This window comes from Salmo salar, chromosome ssa18 (assembly GCF_905237065.1).
Source record: "Salmo salar chromosome ssa18, Ssal_v3.1, whole genome shotgun sequence".
NCBI lineage: Eukaryota > Metazoa > Chordata > Actinopteri > Salmoniformes > Salmonidae > Salmo > Salmo salar.
This window is the reverse complement of record NC_059459.1, coordinates 62924219-62943475: the sequence shown is the minus strand read 5'-3', so window position 1 is coordinate 62943475 and position 19257 is coordinate 62924219. Positions and strand designations below refer to the sequence as shown.

At 42.9% G+C, this 19257-nt stretch overlaps 1 protein-coding gene across 14 annotated transcripts in view; it reads right to left on the bottom strand.

Annotated features, from left to right (window-relative positions):
- Window positions 1-19257, bottom strand: part of LOC106577626 (adhesion G protein-coupled receptor L3) — a 329820-nt gene that overhangs the window by 207088 nt on the left and 103475 nt on the right. For 13 of the 14 annotated variants that reach the window (XM_014155901.2, XM_045701384.1, XM_014155886.2 and 10 more), the window contains one exon: window positions 18867-19065. In XM_014155901.2, coding sequence (XP_014011376.2) covers window positions 18867-18921 — 55 coding nt within the window. In that variant the 5' untranslated portion in view covers window positions 18922-19065. The remainder of the gene's footprint in view (window positions 1-18866; window positions 19066-19257) is intronic. The other variant, XM_045701385.1, reaches the window with a different exon arrangement.

The following is a 19257-nucleotide window of genomic DNA, read 5'->3' as shown; positions in this document are numbered from 1 at the left end:
GAGCCAGTTTCATCATAGTGCTTGATGGTTTTTGCGACTGAAATTTTCCACATTGACTTACCTTCATGTATTAAAGTAATGATGGACTCTCGTTTCTCTTTGCTTATTTGAGCTGTTCTCTTCTGTATACCACCAGTACCATGTCACAGCACAACTGATTGGCTCAAACGCATTAAAATGAACTTTTAACGCACACCTGTTAATTGAAATGCATTCCAGGTGACTGCCTCATGGAGCAGGTTGACAGAATGCCAAGAGTGTGCAAAGCTGTCATCAAGCAAAGGGTGGCTACTTTGAAGAATCTCAAATAAAATATATTTTGATTTGCTTAAAACTTTTTGGGGTTACTACATGATTCCATATGTGCTATTTCATAGTTTTGATGTCTTCACTGTTATTCTACAATGTAGAAAATGGTAAAAAACAAAGTAAAACCCTGAGTAGGTGTGTCCTAACTTTTGACTGGTACTGTATGTACTGTAGACACTGGTAGAGTGGTGGCCTGCCCATTATGGCGTTAGCGGCGGCACCCCACCTGTGATTGGTGATAATTTTTTCGCCAATCACCGGCCACCACTGCACTGGTACAGATGCTGTAGATGATGAATATGAGGCTAGAAAGCTGCGAATTGCCCCTTTAAATGAATGCCAACAAGGGCTTAATTTAATTAAACACTATTAAGTGCTGAGCTGTAGCAGACCTAAAAATAAGCAGATGACAAAAGGAGGATGATGCTCTTCCGGGTGTTCAGAGATTGATACTCCACTTCAAAAAGCAAATTATAGTTAACTACGTGGAGGTCAATTTCTCTTCAGCTCAAGGAATTTCTTGGATAATTCAGAGTGCGGTTGAATGACTTCATTATTCTCGTTGAATATACACGAGTTGAAGTCCATTTGACAAATTTCTTCCCTCTCTTCCCTCTTTCTTCCCTCTCTTCGCCCTCTCTCTCTCTCGCACGAGAGAGAGCGCAAAAGCGCGAGAGCGAGAGAAAGTTGGGCTTTGTTCTGCTACCCGTCACATTGACATAGCTTGTCTATTTCCTCTCCTGTCATCTCCCCCATCTTCCCCTGGCTGCAACCATCCCCTCAGGCTTCTGTGTCGCTCTGGGGACATTATGGGCCAAAACTAACACCACCTCGTTCCCCTCAAACCACCCAGACACACACCCACACTAATTGACACAGACACACACACAGAAACACAAACACACAGGCCTCCACGGAGTTGGCATAACTCAACTTGCCCTGGCCGCGACACAAAGTTTAATTGAGGTCAAAAAAATAAACAAAGATGCTTTCCTTGCGTGAGGGGGTGTCACGCTCTGACCTAGGAGAGCGTTTTTTTTCTCTGTTTAGTTAGGTCAGGGTGTGATAGGTGGGTGGGCATTCTAGGTTTTTGTTTTCTATGTTTTGGCCGGGTATGGTTTCCAATCAGAGGCAGCTGTCTATCGTTGTCTCTGATTGGAAGCCATAATTAGGCAGCCTTTTTCCCTTGGTTTGTGTGGGTAGTTGTTCTCTGTTTTGTTAGATTAACCTGACAGAACTGTCGGCTGTCATTTTTGTTTATTTGTATTCAGTGTTCAAGGTGAATAATTTTTTTTTATCATCTGCCGATGTGCTCTAGAGCGAGGCACTTAACCCTAATTGCTCCAGGGTCGCCGTTGATAACAGCAGACCCTGGTCATGATGCCATTCTCCGAGAAGGTTCTCAGGGGGAGTTGGAATATGCCAATTTCCAATTCATATGCGAACACATTTCCAATTCACACATGAGTATTAACACACGCTTGTATATGTGTGAAATAGGACAAATATAAGCACCAACCAAATTATTATTATCAAACAGCAACACCTGACAGCACACAAGAACTACATGGAACTACATTTAGCCATGTGAAACGAGACAGCAAGACTCACCACACAGTGTCTCACAGCAAGACTCACCACACAGTCTCACAGCAAGACTCACCACACGGTGTCTCACAGCAAGACTCACCACACAGTGTCTCATTTTTTCTCTCCTGCTATTTAAGACTTTAGTTTTTCAGATAAGAAAGCTATGTTGTCTGTATCCATCTACTGTGAAAGTTCCATGACCGAATGACTAAGGGAAGTCACTCTAAATACCATTCAGCCTGACCTTAGACCTGTTTTATACAATTCAGGCCTTAGGCCTATCCTAACCCTGAAAAGTTTTGGGAGTATATTTTCCTGAGTTTTTCCTATGACAAAGCGTTCACGAAAATCCTCTGTAATGTTGTAGTGAATAGGAAAATCCTGCAATGTTCCAGTCTGAAAGGCATCCAAGCCACAAGTTAATTGCATCAACTGTGCTTTTGTGAGCATAGACAGCGTAAACAAAGTATAATGCACGCCAATACTGACAATCACCATGGATAATAGTCTCTTTAGCCACAATATGATGTGGATTGCCATTGCAGTATATTCGAGACAACACTGGTGTGTGAGGATCCCATCGGGTCATGTTTGTCAATGGAAACCACGACCTCATAAACTGACAGTGGAAAGCACTTAATCTGTTCTGACCTCAATCAGTCGACACTGAGAATAAACTACCCTACGCTCGCTCACACTGACTACATCCCAAATGGCGCCCTATTAATATGCAGTGCCCATAGGGCTCTGGTCAAAAGTAGTGCACTATATAGGGAATAGGGTGTCATTTAGGATGCAACCTCTTTCACTCTCCCTCACACGGATTGTATATTCAACAGCAGCAGCCATGGAGAAGACATGGACGGGGAGAAAGGAGTACTTTTCAGCAGCAAAAGGAATAATAACGGATAATGCATTTGACACAAAGCCCATATTGGCTCGGGATGAGAAACTCGTTGCGTTTGTTATGAACTTGAAGACACTATGTGTATGAGAAATGTGGCAATATGTTTGTTTTCGTGTTTGAGGGTACGCTAAGTAAGAAAAGGAGGAATCTTTAATTTTGGCTTGCTCTGCTGCTTATAGCGTGGAAAGTCGCAGAGGAAACAAAGCTAAGTTCATAACTGATGTATCCGCATAGAAACTCATTTGACTTCAGATTCAGCAGGCTTCTTCCCGTGAGATATAAACATACTTTATTGGAGCTTCCTGCAAATAACGTACAGTAGCCTCCATGATAAGCTTAGGTCATTTATGTATTCCACATTCTTCCTGTCTAACGCGATTTTTGCTGCAGTTTAATATCTGAGGGGTAAAAAGCATGAATTAATACCAATTATGGCTCCAAGCAGTTATGTTTACTTGCATAATGAAAAACACGAATTATTCAAATGCGTAAATTAAAATGGGATTTCATGCATATGCATATATCCTAATTTACTAACTAAGGCACATAGCAACATTTATATCATATCTAAATAGGTAACTGTATCAGATGCAACTGGATTAGCAAACTGCTGAACTGTTAAGCGATTGAGATTACGCAATGATACACAATAACGTATTGTGTGACGAAGTGGGTCCTACAGAGGCAAAACATTAAGAGACAGTTCGAAATTTACTGGGGTGGTCCAAAATAGGTTGTCTAACAAAACATTTTTGTTTTGGGGAGGTTTGTGTGATTTTTAAATTGGGCAAAGTGAATTCTTTCCTTGGTTTACATTACATTGTACAGGTTTTACTATATAATTTATTTCATATAGCCGCATTTCCTCATCTGCTTGCATGCTCCTCCCCTAATCAGGTGTTTTGGTACTTCCTTATGCACTATTTTTTTCTGCCCACTTACTATACAGTCAACTCTATCCTGCCCTCTATCAACAGTGGCAATAGCGGAAGGTGGATCGTTTGTCCAGATCTGCAATAGGTTAACTAGCAATCATACCATACATAAAATAATTATAATCTGCACTAATTGTCTATATAAATCCACAAGAACATGGAATAGCTGATAGGCAGAGGAGGCCAGGTGCGTCATTGCGCATGAAATAACAGTCAAGGCATGAGACGCAGCTCAAAGTTCCCCTATCGATGTTGCTTAAGCCATACACATTTTATTTACTATATATCGGATGCCCCTATTCACATCTCAAAATAGTCAAAACATTTATAAAATAGTGATTCATGTAAAACTATTATTTTTAATCTATTTTTTTTACCAATTGAATGATGTGTTTCGCCATTGTAATGTAGTAGTTGGGGTTCGGTTAAAGCTCTGTGAATCACATTATGGCAGGGGCGAAAATCTGATATGGAGGGGACAATTACATGAAATTTTCTCAAGAGAAATTCCTGAGGGGGACACCAAAAGTAGTGCTGTAACACATAGCCTACATTGTAATATGGTAAATGTATATTGAGGAACCAAAGAAATAAGGTGTTTGCCGTACTCCTAACTACCGGTACCCAAAACTACACAACTAATCACAACAGCAATACCATTGCCTTTAACAAATCTTAGTTCAGTCACCAGTGTAAGTTGAGAGTGGGGGTATCCATGGCATTTTACAATTATGTTCCTATTTTACAAGTCCAAAAAATTGAGAACCTTTCATAATGTTGCCAAACAAAGACTCAACAAACTTACCTGAGACTCCCTGTCTCTGCCAGTCTGTCCCTGCATATCTGTCCCCAACTCTGCTGTCTGTGTGCCATCTGTTGCCTGCTCTGCCTAATGACATCATTGTGAAACATTACCATTAGAATTTCATTTCTTTCTTATGAACATTTTATCAACTAGTCTTTGAGATATTAGGCTACTAGGGTTCTTACTTTGCGTTTTGGTGTACTGAAAAATACTCTGATGTCCGTCTTTTTAATTTTTCTGTCATCTTTCTACCTGGCTGGCTGGCTGGCTGGCTACACATACAGTGTGTAGGTTATTTACAGTAGGAGATGGGCTTCTATCATCTTATCTTCTATCATTCTATTTGGGCTTCGATCTAAAAGGTAGCTAGCAAATGTGAAACGGATTGCAGTGACAAGAGTTGACAGCTGTATGAGTTCACCATTTACACAACATATGCTGCAACCTTTTGTAATTTGAATAGTTTGTTTCATATTGGCTGGCTTCCAACAATAGCTGAATTTGCAAAGCTAGCGAGCACCAATTCCGTTTCAGTGGTGTTTGCTATAATCTTTGCTACCCGGGTTAAATAAAGGTGAAATAAAATAAATAAATAAAAGTTCCCTTGCGACAATTTAGATTTTGCAACGAGACCATTAAATATATTTAAGACAATGGTAGAAGAGAGTGTAGTTCTGTTCAGTTTGGACTTCAGTTTATCGCTAACCTTATCACAGGGACTTTGAAGCACTAACTTACATCATCTGCATGCTGATCTTGGAATAAATTGACGATAGCAAAGATTCCATCTTTGACGACGCCACATAAATGGAATAGGTACTAGCTAGCTTAATAGTTAATATTTGCGCGCTAGCTCTGCATATTCAACTAGTGTGTGAACCCTGCCAACATAAAACAAAACATTGCTATGGCGCGATTGACTGGATGAACCTCACGTCAGTTACGTGCATTGAGTGCCTTTCAGACAGTAGACACGACCCCTCTGTTACCTTGCCAACTAAGGAACTGGCAGTGGATCAAACCATTGTGAGGCAAAGGGTGGGGAGGTCGCAATCTTTTGAAACTTAAAAGAACGCGCTATTAAGTGTCTATAATCAGCACAATTGCTTTCATTGCGTATTATTAATATTATTTAAATGACATAGTTATGTTTACAGTGATATATTGGGGGGGGACAAATCATATTTTTCCCAGGATGGGGGGGGTCGTGTGTCCCCCGTCCCCCCCGGGATTTCTGCCCCTGCATTATGGGAATCAAAATAATCATTTCTGAATCGCAAAAAGATGTATATTTGCTGTAAACTTCCTTTTGAATAGTGTTGGTGCAAAACTAATTGTATATATACTTTGAATTGATTTGGATATTCAATTTAAGGGACATTGCAAAATAGATGCTAGTAGTCAGCCTGAAGTAAACACTTCTAAAGGTAATAAATATAGCCGATCGGTGCTATAAAATCCACGATGCATGCTGAAACAATCCTTCAACATTTTTCTCCAAAAACCTTCCCGATTAAATGTTGACTTCAAAGTAGGCCTATCTGGCAGAATGATTTTATGATGATTTATCAACTGGGTGCACATTTGTTTTGAATACTCTGCCATCACATGTGCAGTACAGAAACATCGCTACCCTAACACAAATGTACTGTGACTAAATCTCGGCTGGGACATGCTTTCAAATGACACAAATAGTGGATTAGGGGGAAACCCTGACTGGGTCTCAAGCACTGGTCCCTGTGACTGTCATTACAAAACCATTATACTGTCACAATCCTTGCTACATTATACATGATACAATTCCTACCAAGTGGGTTAACCCTATTGGCACAATGCATAAGGCATTTGCCTTTCACGCCAGTGACCCGGTTTCCCTTCCTTGTCCTGCCGTTTGCTACACTGGTGTCAGAAGTGGGATGGCGGCCGTGCAGCCATCAGAATGCGTGGCTCGGACATGCTCGGGGGGGCTGATTAGTCGAAGGGGGGGGCTGATTAGTCGAAGGAGGGGGCTGTGTAGTAAACCTTGCTATATGAACCACGTTACAATTCCCAGCAAGTAGATTAACCCTATTGACACGAAGCGTAGGGTGTTTTCTTTCACTCCAGCAACCTGAGTTGTATTCCCTGCGCCACAGTTTGCTACAATACCGAAAAGCTAAAATCTCTCAGTGAGGTCACTAGGTGTTGTACAAAAGGTTGTTTAGTATTATTACAACAGGTATAACTTTTATTAAATAAAAATAGATTTTTGTGGTTTTGCCTTACTTTAAAAAAATGTTGTATCCATTATATTGCTCATTAAATTTGTACGGCCTTAAAGTCAATAAAATGATAATACCTAGACTAGCCTACACCACCACAATGCAATGAAAATGTGAATTATGGTGAGTACAATTATTGTACAAGGCTAGAAACTGCAGTTTTGTACAATTTGAATGATGTTGCAAAAGCCCTGTTATTTGAACGTTTCAAACTATTCATTTCATTTGGATCAGTTGTGAGTCTACTCGACAGATTATAAAGTCTACTAAGGCACAGTGCAGGACAGTCTGGCTGTATTGTTTACTTCTGATACTGATGTGCTGTCTGTTGCCTGATCATCATTCTTCCCATGTCGTCCTATATAGTGTAGCCACATAGGCTTATGCTACCAGCCGGCCCAGCTATTCAGAAAAGCTTAACACTCGTTCTGCCTCCTTTTCAATCCGAGTGGTTGTTCCATGACCTAGAAACTAACGCTTCAATATCGCCAAAATATTTGTCATTTCACTTTTAATATGTATCACCTTATGTGTGGCATAAACACAACCACTCACATTTTAGTCTGATTAGGCTACTTCTAAAGGTCTCCTGTAGGCTACCTGCACACATTCCAAAGAGATATCCATCCCCCCCAAAAAATAAACCTTCAATGACATTGGGAGATTGTCAAGCCAATCCTTCGACAAGGAGTAGGAATGGATGTATTTTCTGTTTGTTGAGATAGACGTACTCTATTTGATTGTGGTGTTGAAACCGTAAACCATGATGAAGCGCTCGAAGTCATCGCTATGCAGTTATGCCTGGACTATTGGTTGTGTGTAGTGCTTTCGGCACAGACACCTTTTGGTGGAAAGTTGATGCAGATATTTTATATAAATTATAAATATAGCATAAACATTTTTAAAATCTGATTTCCCCCTAGCTGATCATTGTCTAAAGGCGGCTCTGGTCTTAGCGTAATGACACAAGCAGGGAGAGTGAGCGCGTCTGTGGTAGTCGGCTCATCCTCAACAAAAGCTTGCTGAAGTGGTCAAATCGATATCCATGTTTATAAACACAGGGTTGCTCCAGTTATTGTTATTTGTGGTGGTAATCATTATTTTGTAGTTAATTCTATGAGGGGGGGTGCAATCTTTTATACAGTACAAGGGGAGGGTCATGTGAAAATATTTTGGGGAGGGGGGTGCATTTGACGCCCGGGTGTTGTAGTAATGGGGGTAGGATGGGATACCCGTATACTACATGGAAGATGCTAGCGTAGCTTTCATACAGTAGGCTAAGTGCAGAGCGGCACCATTCATTGTCTCCCTCCCTCCCTTCCATCTATCCCTCCGGGGGACCATCGAGGGGGGGGGGGGGGTTGAGGACACACCCCCTTCCCCCAAGGGAGGCTTTCTAGGACATTCCCCCAAACATACATGCATGGTGGCCCCATTTAGCCCAGATTTACAGAAGGTCTTCATCCGTCCGGCTATATCCAGGACGATGAGGGCAGTGCTAATCTCGAGTCTCTCTAGGTTACTGTAGTCTACAATGGCGCTAGCTAGCTAGCGTAGGATAGTGTAGCTACAGCGTGGGTAGCGTAACGTCTAAAACACATGTGCTGGGTGACAGAAAGCTCATGTTCTGTCGGTGCGCCTGAGAGATCACAGCAGCGTGAGCAGTTAATTGAAACGCATGGCGGAGCCCTCCGCGAGATTATTATTAACAAGAACCTGCCAGTCATACAGCGACACGCTAAAGGAGAGAAAGATGGAAGATAAAAAGAGGTGAGGAGAGAGATGAAAAAGATGAGAGGAGAGAAAAAGGAGGAGAGGAGGGGGTGGCGGAGGCGAGAACTCGTCGATACCTAGCTCTTCGACCGCCCACAGAGAGCAGGTCATCTTATTGAGCGAGCACGCCGCGGTGCACGCAAATGGTGTGGCATTGCTTCCATCAACCTGGGTTTCTACGCTACATCTGCAATAGCAACAGCACCCAGTGTACCCTCTGATTGCTTTTTGGCTTCCCATGTTTAAAATGAAAGCTAAAATCACACACACAAGGCTATTATGTGAAGACAAGCAGCGGGACTTTGAATATGCATGGAAAGGGATGTCGCCGTCCACGTGTGTTAATAAATGAACTGCAGCGTGAAATGGGAAGACGTGTCAAAAGTTTGGAATTTTGGACGACCGTCAGACGTACACAGTACTGTCAGCATGCAGTTCACTTGAGAAGTATGAACATGGGGTGAACACGTTTCACGCTCACACAAAATGGTATACCTATGGCTCTGGGTACAATACTTGAACCTAAATATGCGTATAACTTTGTAAAGAAAAACACTGTAATGAGCATCAATAAGAAAAGCAGCACTAACCCACTAAAAATGTCTACACACTTAATATCAGGCCTTACTCAACAATGAGCAGAGTACACACAGTCTACAGCATGTCCCTTTCAGAGGGCCTATAGAGACATCTCGTGCCAAAACGCTTGATGCTGCACTGCAGAGTGACGTCCTTCTCTACCGTTTCCACTGCGCTCTCCAGCCCATGTCACGAAGCAGAAAGGACTGCATTATCACGGTGAAAAAGGATCCCCTTCAAGTCCCCTATGCCACTGAACAAGGGCCAGTGATCGGTGTGTGTGTGTGTGTGTGTGTGTGTGTGTGAGAGAGAGGGGGGGGCGACACTGGGGAATGTGCACCTGCAATGTTTCTCACTTGACACAGTCAGTCTTTTGTGGGATCCCCCCATGTCACATCTATCTCCAGGGAAATCTCAGTGGTTTTCCAGGGTGAAAATAAATGACAGAACCCCTAAAAGCCAGCTCATAACTATTGACTTCTCTCAGTTTGGACTACCCTGACATTCAAGAGACAACATAATACAGGGGCTATATTTATCAAGCTTCTCAGAGTAGTAGTACTGATCTCGGTTCAGTTTAGCCTTTAGATCCTAATGAATCCGTTTATTATTGACAAGGACAAAGACGGGCCAAGATTATTTTCTGGGGATGCAGTAAGAGGGAAGTTGTTATACATCAAATATAGCACACGCAAAACATTTTTAAAACGACTACAACTGACCTTAAACTTGCTCAGGAACATCTCCAAAGTAAATACATAAATATGATGCCTTAAGAAAGATACCGGACGTCCAAGCACTTCATTTATTGTCGTCTTATCTTCCTTGACGTGTACTGTACTGTAACCAGGTGTGTGCAGTAAAAGGTGGGAGATGAGGGTCGGTGGGGGAGGAAAGCATTCGTTCCTATCACGTCTCCCACCTCCAACAAACATGCAGCTAACAGCCTTAAGATGTGCCCGGGGTGGACTTAGGGGAGGAAAGTGGGAGGTGACTTCACAGGGGATCCATCAATGGCTAAATTGACAATCTCTCCAGGGGCCTGACAACTCCGTATGGGATTGAGGGCAAGATGTGACCTCAAAGACTGAGGGGACGGGGGTTATGGGGGAGTGTGTGATGTCGAGGAAGTTTGTGTCTTTCTTAGATCCCCTTCAAGATACCACTCTTCCATTCAAGGAGTACAAAGATAGCCTCAAATCGGCTTGACCCTGACATTGTTTCAAACAAAATGTGGAGGGAGAAGGGCCTCCTTTGAGAGAAGGCTGTGTATATCTGTCGCTCTCCTTCCTCTCCCTTTTTTCCTCGAGCACAATTAATAAGGAAATAGAACGGGCAGGCCAGCTTCCCAAAGGAGGCCGCAGCTTCTCTCTGTAATACAGCCCTTCTTTTGTCAATGGGTTGTATTGAATTCCCTCCAAGGCTACTGTGCCACATTGAAGGCCATCTCCAGTATCCCTCCCTCTCTCTCATTCTCTTATCATCAAGGGTCTACAGGGGCTAATCTGTCTCACTGTAACATTTGATCCCAGTCTTCGGTCCCAATGCCGACTTTACAATACTTCATATATTGATTCACCCATTGCTTTCTACTAAGCTAAGAGTAGAGAGAGAGGAAAGAAAGCAGAGCGAGATGGTGGGGGTGAAAGAAGGTGAGAAAGAGAGAGAGGTAGGGAGAGAGACGGAGAGATCGTATAAGCGTCTCACTTCGTAATTGGACCACCGTTCTTTTTCCCCCCGCTTTGAACTTTAGTTTCAAGCAAATGAAATTATATACCTTGTATTCTCGGTTTTGAAGAAAAAAAAGCTCAAATTCTCCCTCGGTGGTGAAGTGGTAAAGTGCCATGTAAAAATGAGAGAGCTGGGGAAAGCAGTTTGGATTGACTGATTGGTCAGCATTGTCCTCTGAGCTCCATTAGGAAGACATTATCATTGTCCTCTTCAGTGGACCAATTGGGATAATACAACCAGGTGGGATAATACAACCAGCTAACAATACCGGACTCAAATCAAAGCTCACATATACTGTAGAACAATGGCAAGGATTTGATTAATGATATGCTAAATGTGGAATCTTAAGGTACCTGTGTGCCTTTTGTGGCAATTTAGCTTGATATGGTCAAATTATGATGTTCGGTCGACACTTGGACGGAAAAAAGCACACCCTTAAAACAAATAGGCCAAGGACAAGTTATTGTGTGCTTGAGTTGATGTTCCTTCGTTCTCAGTGGACATAGGGGAACCTGTTCAGCAGGCCATCATAGCAGTTGTATCACGTTGGCGCTTAAACTGCTTCATTTTGAAACATGAGCCATGTGTCCCATGTCTCTAAACAACACCACAACACAACAAACCAATCAATGATGATTGGCTAATATCTATATTGGACCCAGGAAGTAAAAATGCACATCTGTAAAAAAAGAAAAAAAAGTTCCCAATCTACAGTAGCCTATTCTTTGTTTGAACGGCATGCTCTTATGAAATCAGATTCATCGAGATTCAAATGAAAAAGCCCATGCAAAGTGCATAAGGTCTAACCCCATATCCAATTTGCATAAGAAGTGTCTAACTGCAGATAATCCCCGTAATTAGGCAAGCATACTGTATGACCATCAGAGGTGGATATAAATTGTTGTTGCCGTGGTGACATATAGTCAGGAAAGGGGATAGAGGACAGCCTTGCCTTTTTTCCCCACCCACATCGTGCCTGTGTGTGAATATGGTGTGTGGCGCCGGAAGAGTTTACAGGGCCAATCATATATAGCTTTGGGAGATTTGTATAACTATGAGCGGTATGAATATCAGGCTTCTCCTGTTTGATCGTAACACCAACAGTATCCTATCCTAGCCTTTCCATTGCATGCAAATCAGCCAGATAAGTAAAGGGTTGTCAGTGTTTTATAGCTTCATGCTGTTGCTAGTATTGGCTTAAGCATCTGGCGTGTGGTTGATACACAGATCTATCTGCCGAGCTAAATACTTCATTATGCAAATTGATAAAGTGACACGCTCTCTCGCTCTCAATGCATTGTCTCTACTTGGCGTATGTTTGTCCCCGCCTACCTGCTCACTTGCCAATTTTTGCCCAACCCCTGGTGGTTTGTAGAGGAGCCTTTTTGCGCCTTGTGCTCGTTTGAAGGATCACTCTGTAATATTTATCTGCCCAGTCCGCCAGGCGCCACAGGCACACATTACTCCACCTAATGTAAATCAACATCCTCCGCCACTTGACCCTGCTGTCAATATCCGTCCTCATTAAACGCTATTCCATCCACCACAAGCCATGTTAAATGGCATCACCCGATGCTTACCGAATTATGCAGGGGGGGCCGCAATAGGAGGATTCTTAATTCATTTGGGGGGAAGGGGGGGGTTAACCCTGCGAGCTCAAATGCCCGGCATTGCTTAATGTTACCGTCATTTGTTTCACGCGTGTTCTGAGCTCTGACAGCACTTTGGCAATGGCGGAGGCACACGATGGACGCCACGAGAACATGAAAGCACCTTACCACTCAAGGATGAGTAGGAACCAGGTAATGGCTCCTACTCATCATTTAGGTATGGTAGACAAGAAAAAACGTCTCCTGAGCCTGATACCAAAATGCCAGGCAGTTAGAAAATGGCACCGGAGGGAATTGCTGGCGTTTTATGGGCACCTAACCAACTGTGGTATTTTGTGTGTTTTTTTCCCATTGTTTTTTAACTTATTTTGTCCATAATGTTGCTACTACCATCTCTTATGATTGAAAAAAGCTTCAGGATATCAGAACAGCGATTACTCACCTTGAACTGGAAGAAGATTTTTTCTTTAATGAGTCCAACGCGAAGTATATAATGCTTCTCTGAGACCAGGCCCAAATCCTTGTCATTTGCATGAAGATGGATATACAGAGGGCGGAGATCGGGGTGCCTTGTGAGAATTTGTCGGCGAATGGGTCACCCGCTTCTGGAAAATAAACTGGATGATCTCGGGCTTGAGACTATCCTACCAACGGGACATTAAAAACTGTAATATCTTATGTTTCACCGAGTCGTGCAGAACGACGACACAGATAATATACAGTTGTCTGGGTTATCCGTGCATCGGCAGGACAGAACAGCTACATCTGGTAAGACGAGGGGTGGTGGTGTGTGTCTATTTATCGATAACAGCTGGTGCGCGATGTCTAATATTAACACAGTCTTGAGGTATTGCTCGCCTGAGGTAGAGTACCTCATGATAAACTGTAAACCACACTATCTACCAAGAGTGTGTATCTATATTTTTCGTAGCTATGTATTTATTTTTCGTAGCTATCTATTTACCACCACAAACCGATGCTGGCACTAAAACCTCACTCAACAAGCTGTATAAGGCCATAAGCAAACAAGAAAATGCTCACCCAGAAGCGGCACTCCTAGTGGTCGGGGACTTTAATGCAGGTAAATTTAAATGCATTTTACCTCGTATCTACCAGCTTGTGTAATCAGAGAAAAAAAAAACTCTAGACCACCTTTACTCCACACACACAGAGAAGCATACAAAGCTCTCCCTCACCATCCATTTGGCAAATCTGACCATAATTATATCCTCCTATTCCTGCTTACATGCAAAAACTAAAAGCAGGAAGTACCAGTGACTCGCTCAATACTGAAGTGTACAGATGACGCGGATGCTATGCTACAGGACTGTTTTGCTAGCACAGTCTAAAATATGTTCCTGGATTCATCCAATGGCATTGAGGAGTATACCACCTCAGTCACTGGCTTCATCAATAAGTGCATCGACGAAGTCGTCCCCACAGTGAACGTACGTACAGATCCCAACCAGAAGCCTTGGATTACAGGCAACATCCGCACCGAGCTAAAGACTAACGCTGCCGCTTTCAAGAAGCGGGCCACTACTCCAGACACTTATAAGAAATTCCGCTATGCCCTCAGACATACCATCAAACAGGCAAAGCATCAATACAGGACTAAGATTGAATCCTACTACACCGGCTCTGACGCTCGTTGGATGTGGCAGGGCTTGCAAACTATTACGAACTACAAAGGGGAAACAAGCCACGAGCAGCCCAGTGACGCAAGCCTACCAGATGAGCTAAATGCATGAGAATACCAGATGTTCCCGATGTGAGCAAGACCTTTAAACAAGTCAACATTCACAAGGCCACGGGGCTTTGAAAGGCTGGTGATGGCTCACAACACCATCATCCCAGAAACCCTAGACCCACACCAACAGATCCACAGATGTTGCAATTTCAAATTGCACTCCACACTGCCCTTTTCCACCTGGACAAAAGGAACACCTATGGGAGAATGCTGTTCATTGACTACAGCTCAGTGTTCAACACCATAGTGCACTCAAAGCTCATCAATGAGCTAAGGACCCTGGGACTAAACACCTCCCTCTGCAACTAGATCCTGGACTTCCTGATGGGCCACCCCCAGGTGGTAAGGGTAGGCAACAACACATCTGCCACGCTGATTCTCAACACGGGGGCCCATCAGGGGTGCATGCTTAATCCCCTCCTATACTCCCTGTTCACCCACAACTGCTTGGCCATGCACAAATCCAATACCATCATTAGGTTTGCTGATGAAATGGTAGGCCTGATCACCAACAACGATGAGACAGCCTATAGGGAGGAGGTCAGCGACCTGGCAGTGTGGTGCCAGGACAACAACCTCTCCCTTAATGTGAGCAAAACAAAGGAGATGATCGTGGACTACAGGAAAAGGAGGGGTGAACACACTCCCATTCACATCAACGGGGCCGTTGTAGAGCGGATCAAGAGTATCAAGTTCCTTGGTGTCCACATCACCGACAAACTATCATGGTCCAAACACACCAAGACAGTCGTGAAGAGGGCACGACAACACATTTTCCCCCTCAGGAGACTGAAAAGATTTGGCATGGACACCCAGATCCTCAAAAAAGTATACAGCTGCACCGTCGAGAGCATCCTGACCGGTTGCATCACCACCTGGTATGGCAACTGCTCGGCATCCGACTAAGGCGCTACAGAGGGTAGTGCTAATGGCCCAGTACATCACTGGGGCCAAGTTTCCTGTCATCCAGGACCTATTTACTAGGCGGTGTCAGAGGAAGGCCCCAAAAAATTGTCAAAGACTCCAGTTACCCATGTCACACTGTTCTCTCTGCTACCGCACGGCAAGCGGTACCGGCGCACAGAATCTAGGTCCAATAGGCTCCTTAACAGCTTCTACCCTCAAGCCTGCTGAACAATTAATCAAATGGCCACCCGGACAATTTACATTGACACCCACCCACCAATGTTTTTACACTGCTGCTACTCGCTGTTTATTATCTCTGCATAGTCTCTTTACCCCAATTTACATGGACAAATTACCTCGACTAACCTGTACCCCCACACATTGACTCGGTGTCGATACCCCCTGTATATAGCCTCTATTTTATTTTTTACTTTCAAATATTTTCTAAACTCTATTTCTTGAACTGCATTGTTGGTTAAGGGCTTGTAAGTAAGCATTTCGGGCGCATGTGACAAATAAAATTTGATTTGATATATTGGTGGAATTACAACATTTTGAAAATGTAATTAGAATACAGTACAAAGAGACCAGGATTATGCATATTTAGTTTATCCAAAAATGAATAATTATTTGAAATGAGACACCTGTGAGTTAACAATAGGTGAAAGGAACCAGAAAGACTAACACAGCAAAAGAACATTCCATTCAGTAAACAGAGATATGGATTAAGCTGGTATCCAATTGACAACTGTTTTGTCAACCTGAAGGAAACTCTGGTGTACTGAGACACAAATTTGACCATCTGTGCAATTTCATAATAATAATCATTGAAAATAATAGTTATAGTAAAGTGTTGAGAGCAATACACCAAGTTATTTGTGTCCATGAATACCAATGTGCTGGAACTGTAGCTCATATCGTATTCATTGTGTAAAAAAAAAAATAACACAATCAGGTAAAAGTCTTGAAAGTCACTTACAGAAACCCCAAAGGAGTCCAAGTATTTCCTTAAAACATGCAGTGTTACACTCTTGCTCTTAGCACTTACATACCAATTATAGTCAAAGTAAAGTTCACTTCCAACTTTAAATCTAATGACCTTCAATTCTCTTTGGCATAAGATGCTAGCGCTGTCTTTGTTCTTTTTGTTGACATTCGCATCACGTTCTCGGGGATACAGGAAAAGGGAGAACTAAAACAACTACTAGTGTGAACTCGTACAATTCAGATACCAATAGACGTTCTACACCGACAGTAAGCCCACTCGCTCAGAGCAGACCTATCACATTACACGCTTCACGAACGCTTCATATTCACAACAAAACTGAACATGCCCGAGTAGGCTCTGTTGAAGTTTCCCATTTCAAAATGGAGTGCGGAAAGTAATTTGTTTAATTAATTAGGCAAATGCAGGGATGCCCTGGTGTACAGCACTGAATGCCCTGGCAAAAGGAGATTAATTAAGGGATGTCTGGCTTGGACATGTTGAAATTGACACAAAACAATTTTTGATGGGGTTTGTATGGATCCAATGGGATCGTATTAGCATTATCATATTTCTGATGGATAGCCGTGGGTGGGGATGCTGGGATATCCTCAGGTGACATTTCACTTTGGCTGCGGGGAGCGTTCCGAATTACCATACAATATGCAGATGGTGAGAGTTGTAAATACCTTGTAGATGGAACTGTGTGAGTGAGTCAGATAGCGTGTGTACCATGAATAGGCCTACAGTGTATGAGATATGTGTGGGTGTATGTCTGTAGAAAGCCTCGGGCATAACTGCCAGGATGGTCAATTACCTTCTATAGCTCCCAGCTGAACAATATTCTCACACACACTGGAGGCAGCTGTGAGCAGAGGAGGCCGTGGTTGCATCCCAAATGGCAGAGCTCTGGTCAAAAGTAGTGTATCAGTTAGGGAATAGGGTGCTATTTGGGTAAGCAGATAGTATGTGGGTGTGATTGGAGCATATTTATGGGCTAGGTCGGGACATACTGGGAGTGTGTGTGTGTGTGTGGGGGGGGGGGGGTCGACAGGGGACCGTAACTGGATTACCATCCCAAAGTAGGGCAGTGCCCCTCAGAGTACCCATCTCCATCACCCCCCTGGGGTAGGAAGAGAGACTGTGGAGAGAAAAGAAACCCCTACGCGAGCATTAAAACCAGGCCCTAAATAGAAGCATTCCTAAACATCAGGGACTAGTCTGCTGACAGCATCTAGTAATGCATGATGTTTTCCCCACCTCAAAGAATAAACACTATGCCAATTCGAGGATAACAAAAGAATACGATTCTCCTACCTTGGCCTTGATAAAAAAAAATACTGTGGAGTTATACTTTGTGTATCTGTATCTCTATTTTCCAATGTGGAGAGAGAATTATGGCATCACAGCCGTCGCAGCTTTTAATATGCAACCTATTGTCCAACACAGTTTATCTTCCGGGCTCTCTTGTCAGGTCGACAGTAAATTAGCGGCTTCATAATGCCTCTATTCCCTTCGGATCAATAGAGCAATACACAGACAGGTGTGTGACACGTCGAAGTCACGTGACTCCACTCCCAATGAACATTTTTGCAAAACAAACTATGCTGGAGAGCTAGTTTTGATTAGCGTGCCTCTAAAAGCGCGCTGCAGCCCAGCCCAAAGATAAGGCACCAAAGCAATTCAATTTGCTTTGAATCTCCCGTTAATGGTTTCACCGTAGCAAATTAGCATGTTTATGGACCATGGCATAATGCCTCCCCCCGTTCCCAAACCCTAGTTTAAGCTGAATTTAAATTACTTAATTTACTTTCCACTGAAACAATTGTCAGAAGCCAACAGGAGAAAACGGTCAAATCTGAGGTGATTGCAATTTGTTCAGAGGGATAAAAGAAATGCCTGCGAAGTGATCTCAATAATGAGGAGACCAGTGTATTGGTCATTTCTTTCTTTCGCACACATTTTACTATCTTTCCTACGCGCACTATGCCAAAGCTTTGTTAAATTACATTTATATTGTCCAGAGAGTGAGAAAAACAGGGAGATAAAGTCAGACAGACTAAAAGAGACATAGGGATCTGGGAAGAGAAACAGATAGAGGAACAGATAAAGAGAGATAATGAGAGAGGTAAAAGAGAGGGAAAGAGAGAGGTAAAAGAGAGCGGTAAAAGAGAGATAAAGAGAGGTAAAAGAGAGAGAAAGAGAGAAAGAGGTAAAAGAGAGAAAGAGGGGTAAAAGAGAGCGAAAGAGAGAGGTAAAAGGGGTAAAAGAGAGAGAAAGAGAGAGGTAAAAGAGGTAAAAGAGAGAAAGATAGAGGTAAAAGAGAGATAAAAGAGAGAGAAAGAGAGAGGTAAAAGAGAGAGAAAGAGAGAGGTAAAAGAGAGAGAAAGAGAGAAAGAGGTAAAAGAGAGAGAAAGAGAGAGGTAAAAGAGAGAGAAAGAGAGAGGTAAAAGAGAGAGAAAGAGAGAGGTAAAAGAGAGAGAAAGAGAGAGAAAGAGAGAGGTAAAAGAGAGAAAGAGAGAGGTAAAAGAGAGAGAAAGAGAGAGGTAAAAGGAGATGGAAAGAAAGCCAGACACAGAAGGATACATAGGGATCAGAGGAGAGAGGGAAAGAGACATATCAGAAAAGCATGAAACTTGGGAAAAATGTTTAGCAAATATAAATAGTGAGACAGACACTGAAACAAACAGTCACATGAAATGGGCCAACGGCGTCCCGGGCTTACCCAGAGCTGCTGGCGCAAACAGGCTGGCGAAGAGGAGCAGGCGTGCAGACCACATGGCCCCTCCGCCTGGCTGTCAATCCACCCAATGGAGGGGTCAGGCCTTCCCTGGTGAGCCCAAAGCGAGCACTCCGTCTGTTAGGTTCCTTCCGCTGCACTGCAGTCCTGTTATGGTCCGGTTTTACAGTTCTCAAAGCCTATCCTGAAAAGAACGTGCAAAAGAGAAAGAGAGAGAGAGCAACGTATTTAAGTTATAGAAAGTACTAAATGAATAGTTTAATTCAAGTTGTGAATCTTATCTGATGTCCAAAGACAAAGTGTCAAGGAATATTCCCTACAAGGCAATGTCTTGTGAAATAAGATGACCTTTTAGTTTGTACAGTAAAGACTTTAA